Source organism: Colletotrichum chrysophilum, assembly GCF_026319265.1.
Source record: "Colletotrichum chrysophilum strain AFK26 chromosome Unknown scaffold_165, whole genome shotgun sequence".
Taxonomy (NCBI): domain Eukaryota; kingdom Fungi; phylum Ascomycota; class Sordariomycetes; order Glomerellales; family Glomerellaceae; genus Colletotrichum; species Colletotrichum chrysophilum.
This window is the reverse complement of record NW_026517452.1, coordinates 90,199-96,832: the sequence shown is the minus strand read 5'-3', so window position 1 is coordinate 96,832 and position 6,634 is coordinate 90,199. Positions and strand designations below refer to the sequence as shown.

Sequence of the window (6,634 nt, the reverse complement as noted above, 5' to 3'; positions counted from 1 at the left end):
GACAGGCGTTGATGAGAACACAGAGATTTTGACAAGGCAAACGACTGACCCAGAAGTTCCAAGTCGAATATCAAGGATAAGACGGGAAATCGAATCGAAAGAAACCGCAAGTGAAGAATCCTCAACATCGAATCAGAACAGCCTGCAAGCAGTCCCACTGAACGACTTGCGGCAATCTCGCGGGGGGGCGGGACCTCAAGAAGTTAATATTTTATTACCTCGGAATGGATCGTTAACCATAAGCGTGGGAAGTGAAGGCGAAATCGTGGCACTTTTGAATCAAGCCACTTTTATGACATCGGAACATGTGGATGTGCGAAATTCGTTGTCATTCTACTTTTCGCAGTCGCGTTGGTCGACGAGCGTCATGTGGATCATGTGTCTGCATCTGTTCTTCTTGGTAACAACGGTTTTTGTGTTGTTGCTCTTCTCCCAACCGTCAAACATTCTGAAGCAAGCGGCCATTTGTGCTTTTTTTGTACAGCCTATCAATGCTTTTGTTGCGGTAACCTTCGGCCTCAACATCGACGACTGGCGAATTTCAAAGCTTCGTCTGAAACTCGTGGGTATCTTGTTGTTCACAACCCTCTCGGCCTGGAGCATCATCACAGTACTTTCCTTTCTGATGCGGTTTGGATGGAGATGGTACTACGCCGCCGCACATTTGATTGTTATTATCCTTCAGTTCATCTTTCTAGGTTGTAAATAGCCCATGACTGCATTGTTGCACATATCCAGCCTAGCTCAAGGTCGTTTGCAAAGTGAAAACGTTGCGAGTGGTATTCTAGCGAGTTCCGTTCTCATGAACCAAACTAAAGGAGACTTCAGGTTCCCCGGGAGCCAACAGTGTCGCCGACTATTCGAACCCCGTCAAGATGGAGAAAACCCGCAATCATGCGAGACGACATAGTCCCCGCGCAAGTTTTCTCATTCCCAAAGCCTAGAACAGGAAATGATGGACCACGCCCAAAGATAGACACGCACGAATGCAACCTCCTAAGCGAAACATCCGAAAGCACTCTGCATATGCAACGGAATCCCCGACCAAGCCTGCAGATCCGGTCCAGAATCCCCAAGCAGCAACCCGTATTTCCACGTGCGCTCGCCAAACATGGCCTTCTAGAATCCCATAATCCCAAATATCCGGGTCCAAGCAAGCTCACCGCTAGACGGTTCGTGGAATTCGCTCCAGCATCCCCCAACACCACATGGCGCAGCCCCAACAGCCCCCGACAAACATGCCAACGACCCTGGTGTTTGCTACTCGGGGGCGTCTCAGCCGGCTGGTGAACGGCCATGCACAATGCTTTGCCGAGCCTATTCAATGTTGCTATCCTTCCCGATCGGGAAAATGCACCCAGCAACCACCAAGAGCTGTTACCCACCCCCCATTGGCCGGTGACTTTCACCGAACAGACTGCACGGCATGGCTTGATATCACCTCGCTACACAAACCAATGAAGGCCCCCTGCAGGTTTCTTATTCAACTCCTCGACAATGAGAAGGCTCTCTTCAGCTGTTACACAGCACACTCGGGATACAACGCTGTTGGGTGACGGATCTCCCGCCCGTCCTGGACCCTTGTTTCTGAATGCCTATTTCTTGTGCTTTCAAAGAGTCCAAAATGTCGCGAGCTCCCATCTTCCGTGGTCGTCCTATCCCATCACCCATCCAACTTGTCCGATAGTCAACCATGGATCATCCCGAGACGAAGAAGCCTCACGACGAGGAAGCCGTCCACGTCCGTGAACATGGGCCCTCCTCCCTCGACTCGGACAGCACCCACCTCGACGAAATCGACCAAGACTGCCTCCCCGATGGCTACTTCCGCAGCAAGTTCTTCCTCGGCTCCATGACGGCCATCGGCCTCGGCCTCCTCGCCGGCGTCTGCGGCTTCGCCTACGCGGCCCCGATCCTCACCGTCATCAACGCAGACATCGGACCGGTACGTCTTCCTCTCCCCCCTTTTGCTCCTATCTTCAACCTCACTAACACCCCATCGCAGGACCCAAACATCGTCTGGGCAGCCCTCGTCTACACCCTCACCTCAGCCGTCTGCCTGACCATCATCGGTCGCGTGACCGACATCTTCGGCCGGCGCCCCGTCTTCATCGCCGGCGCCGCCCTCGGCGTCATCGGCAGCATCGTCGCCGCCACCGCGACCTCGGTCAACATGTTCATCGGCGGCACCACCATCATCGGCATCGCCGCCTCCACCCAGCTCTCTTTCTACTACGTCGTCGGCGAGCTCGTCCCCATGAAGTACCGCCTCGCCGCCAACGCCGTCTGCTACGTCTTCTGCATCCCCGGCTCCGGCTTCGCCCCCGTCATTGCCCAGGCCTTCGTTCAGTGCCACCCCCACATCGGCTGGCGCGGCTGCTACTACATCCTCATCGCCATCAACGCCGCCTCCCTCGCCTGCTGGGTCCTCTTCTACCACCCGCCCACCTTCAAGATGAAGTACGGCGCCCACGCCCGCGTCTGGTCCTACGTCCGCGCCTTCGACTACCCGGGCGCCTTGCTCTACACCGGCGGCCTGCTCGTCCTCATGCTCGGCCTCAACTGGGGCGGCGTCGTCTACCCCTGGTCCTCCGCGAGCGTCATCGCCACCATCGTCGTCGGCGTCGCCGCCCTCGCCGCCTTCGTCGCCTGGGAGTCCCTCGCCGCCCTCCGCGAGCCCTTCGTGCCCATGCGCTACTTCCGCAACCTCGGCTGGGTCGCCTCCGCCATCCTCTCCGGCCTCGCCGCCAGCGTCTACTTCGCCTTCGCCCTCGTCTGGCCACAGATGGTCGCCGTCCTCTACGCCGACCCGATCAACCGCCCCTTCTTCGGGCCCCTCCTCTCCTCCTTCGTCGCCCTCTTCACCCTCGTCGGCCAGATCGTCGGCGGCTTCTCCGGGAAGTACATCGGCCGCCTCAAGTGGCAGTGCGTCATCACCGCCTTCCTCGGCGGCGTCTGCTTCGCCTCCGTCGCGACCTGCGGGCCCGACACGCCCACCCGCGCCACCGTCCTCGTCTGCTTCGGCGTCCTCCTCGTCGGCTGGGTCGAGGGCCTCTCCATCTCCATCACCACCCTCGCCGGGCCGGACCAGCTCAACCTCGGCGGCGCGAGCGGCATGGCCGGCAGCATCCGCTTCCTCATCAGCGCCGTGGGTTCGTCCGTCTACAACGTCATCTTGAGCAACCGCCTCGCCGAGACGGTGCCCGCGCGCGTGCCCGCCGCCGTCGTGGGCGCGGGGCTGCCCGAGGCGAGCGTGGCCGATCTCATCGCCGGGTTCGCGACGGGGGAGTTTGGGGGCGTGAAGGGGCTGACGGATGCGATTCAGGCGGTGGGCACGAGGGCGTACCAGGAGGCTAGCGCGGACGCGTTCAGGACTGTGTTCTTTGCGAATATTGGGTTTTCTGTTGTCGCGGTTGCGTGTGCGCTGTGTCTGCCTGATGTGGATAAGTATCTGACGAGCAAGGTTGCGGCGACGCTTCATCAGGGGAGGGATGAGAAGAAGATGGCGGGGGAGAAGGAGGCTTGAGGGAGCTGATTGGATGTTCGTCTTCGTTACATCAAGTAGCCTTCAGTAAACCAACAGATAGTAGAACCGGCATCGAGACTGCGGTATCTATCGTATCCCGGTCTCATCCCGAGTCCGCCTCACATTTCCTTACTCTTGAACTTACTGAACCTAAGCCTTACTGTAGTTCCACTGAACTGTTGCCTCGTCGCCGCCTTGTTGGTTGTCTCCACGATAAGGCTGACCTAGGACGTACAGACACAAGAACCCCATCAGCCACCCCCATAAGCTGACGACGATCCTCCCGCCCCCATACAGGGTCCATCACATGCCGTTGAACCGAAGTCCTGGGTTCCGCCAGATGTCCACTCGGATGAACGCCGATGGCACCCCAAAAGTGCTCGGTACCTGCCTCGTAAGCCGGGAGAGAGAGACGAACCGCAGCCTCAGCAGCTGTCGTAAGCAGGCAGCAGCATGCGAATTGAGTAAGATACCATGTCAGAATGCTCACGAATGAGAATATTCAGAATTTTCAAGCAGTAGTGAGATTTGTGGACATGTCCGACACCGCCACGCTTGGCTGTGATGGAAATCAGTCTCAATTCTCGAGCTGACTCCATCTGATGTAGACGAAGCTGAACATTTGAGACGAAGAGATGTCGAATGACGTGAGTGCCACTCTTTCGATCTATTCCTGATACGAGAAGAATGCAAGTTTGCAAATGCTTGGAACATTTTCTGCGATGCGTCCCGCATGCACGTCGGCCCTTGGCAGCGCGGGCTGACCCAGCTTGACCGATGCTCGGATGCTCCGACCTCCACCTCCGGCGACCGATAATCTTGGCCCTCCCCCTCTCAAAGCTCCTCAAACACAGGTCCCGTCTCCGAAGCCAACTTGGCAGCAACGGCATTCAACCAAGCCCCCAGCCTCACGCCCGCGCGCCCGATAACCTCGTCGACGACCTCCCACGTCTGGTCGTAGTACCCCTCGCTCAAGTCGTGCGCCTTGAGCCACTGCAGGCCGGGCTTCAGCACGTGAGAGCAGACGAAGGCGTTGGACTCGGTCGCCCAGCCGAGGGCACAGGTGCCCGTCGCGAGGTCGACGCACTGCCCGGATGTGGCATTAACGCCGGAGGCCGCATGCCGGGAGAAGAGGTCGGCCGCCCAGGAGGCGGCGGCGGCCTTCTCCTGCGGGATGGAGAGGTGCGGGGCCAGGCCGCGGATGCGGTGGGGGATCTGGGTGTCCCAGACGGAGTGGAGGGACATGGGGCCGGTGCAGCGGCCGTTGGAGGGCTGGCGGCGCCAGCAGACGGGGCGGATGTCGTTGCCGCCGCGGAGGAGGCCCGTTGCGTGCAGGGGCTGGTGGATGTCGCCAAGGAAGTGGATGACGAACATTGTGGCGTTTTTGCGGTTGATGAGAGGGAGGGAGGTGTCGAGGATTTGGGCCGTCTGGCGGGTTGATTAGCTACTGAGATACGGTTACATGAGATGGAGACGGACGTAGTTTTGGATGGCGGAGATGACGCAGCCGCTGGAGGGACAGTCTTGGGGGTATTTCATCCCGCATAGGTTGGGAGGATCATCGCGGGGATCTGGTGAGTGTGAGTTGAAGATGTTCAAGCTGGAGCTGGTGATAAGAGGTATCTATCATTGCTCACTGATGTAGTGGTATTTGCTCGCCCAGCCCATGTGGCCTCTTAGGGTATCGGCCCAGGTTGCGGCATCCGAGATGTCGTAGTTGCGGTCGTTGGCGAGGAGCTTGCCGACCAGTGCAGCAGCTTCATCCGTGAGATACTTCTCGGCGAGATAGCCAACTGTGCGGTGGCCAACGTTGCCCCATGAGAGGACCGAGGGAACGGCGCAGGCCAGCAGCGCCGTGGACAGACGCATTTCGATGCAGTGTGAGGATCTGGCCTAGGTGGTGATAGTGTAGACGTTGTTGTTGGTGTTCACGTCGGAGAAGGTGAAGGTGAAGTCGTTGAGGCTGTGAGATTCTTATCAGGAGGCCGTGTTGTACCACGGTTCTGCGACACTCTAACTGTTTGCATCGTGCTTCTGGCGTGTCACTGGCTCACTGGATGAGGCACCTGAGAAAGAGTGGCTGCCATCTGATGTGGCGTCGCGCTCGGGGACTTCCGTAGCTGAGCAACCGCCGAGGCGCTATGATTGGAGGCTGCACGGCAGGGCTGAGACGCCTTGAGCTGGGGGCTTGCTTGAGGCGTGCTGAAGCTCCAGCTGTGGGAGCTCTCTCCTTCTGTAAGGATAGCTGAGCTTCACTCGTGAGCTCCAAGCTGAGGGTGCTGAAATGGCATTGCAGCCCCTTGGTGTGCTTGGTCGAGGTGCCCGCCATTGGGATTTGAGACCACCCACTCACTTACAGCCAGCCAGCCGCTCACCGAGAATGTCGGGATAGACATGACGTCCCGATCGGCGCAGTCGGTGGTAATGATTGTCGGGGTGAGCTCACCGAGCACCTCGAATCTTGATCTTGCCCTGAATTGCCCTGAAACCAACGGCTGCCGACGTCGGATGCCCGCTGATGGATCTTTTCCAACCCTGAGCAATCCCGTACGTAAGGCCAAAACCTGAACGGATTTCGGGGTTTATTTTTTCAAACAAAGATCTTTTGTGCATTGTAGCATCTTGATGAAATGAGGAGGGGTCCAGCTCGACATGGGCTGCTGCAGACCATGTTCATCACATCGGTTGAGCATGATCATGTCTCACAATCCCCATCACGAATGAATCACAAGAGTGAAGCTCGGAATGCGCATGCCATGCCCTGAGCTGAGAGCTCAGAGCTCAGAGCTGCGAGCTGCGAGCTCCCCGCGGGGGGGAACGGACGGCCGCCGCGCCAGTGGAGTTTGGCGGCAGCTTAACGGTGCCGTAGAAGCCTTGGCAGTGCTTAGCTGGGTCCTTGCAGCTTCTCATATGGTTCAGCTGTCCAAAAGTGGCGCTGCTGTTTGGTGGTGACGTGACGATTCAGGGTTGGCGGCCACACTTTTCCAAAAGTACCTGATACTTGAGAGAACATCATGATTGTCGCGATTTCCAGGATTGGCAGCGCCGTGTCTGCTGCTGTAGGGGGTTCCCTGAGTCCATCAACACCTAAAAAAGAAGGCCACACAA

At 58.2% G+C, this 6,634-nt stretch overlaps 2 protein-coding genes across 2 annotated transcripts; one reads left to right on the top strand and one right to left on the bottom strand.

Annotated features, from left to right (window-relative positions):
- Window positions 1–1,693: 1,693 nt before the first annotated feature.
- On the top strand, window positions 1,694–3,526 carry COL26b_012177 (uncharacterized protein; the record flags this gene model as incomplete). The annotated part of the gene is made up of 2 exons (XM_053184824.1): window positions 1,694–1,945; window positions 2,006–3,526. 2 exons carry the CDS (start codon window positions 1,694–1,696, stop codon window positions 3,524–3,526), a joined length of 1,773 nt encoding a protein of 590 aa, XP_053031255.1.
- Window positions 3,527–4,360: 834 nt separating this feature from the next.
- Window positions 4,361–5,395, bottom strand: COL26b_012176 (uncharacterized protein; the record flags this gene model as incomplete). The annotated part of the gene is made up of 3 exons (XM_053184823.1): window positions 4,361–4,954; window positions 5,006–5,097; window positions 5,164–5,395. 3 exons carry the CDS (start codon window positions 5,393–5,395, stop codon window positions 4,361–4,363), a joined length of 918 nt encoding a protein of 305 aa, XP_053031254.1.
- Between the last annotated feature and the right edge of the window lie 1,239 nt (window positions 5,396–6,634).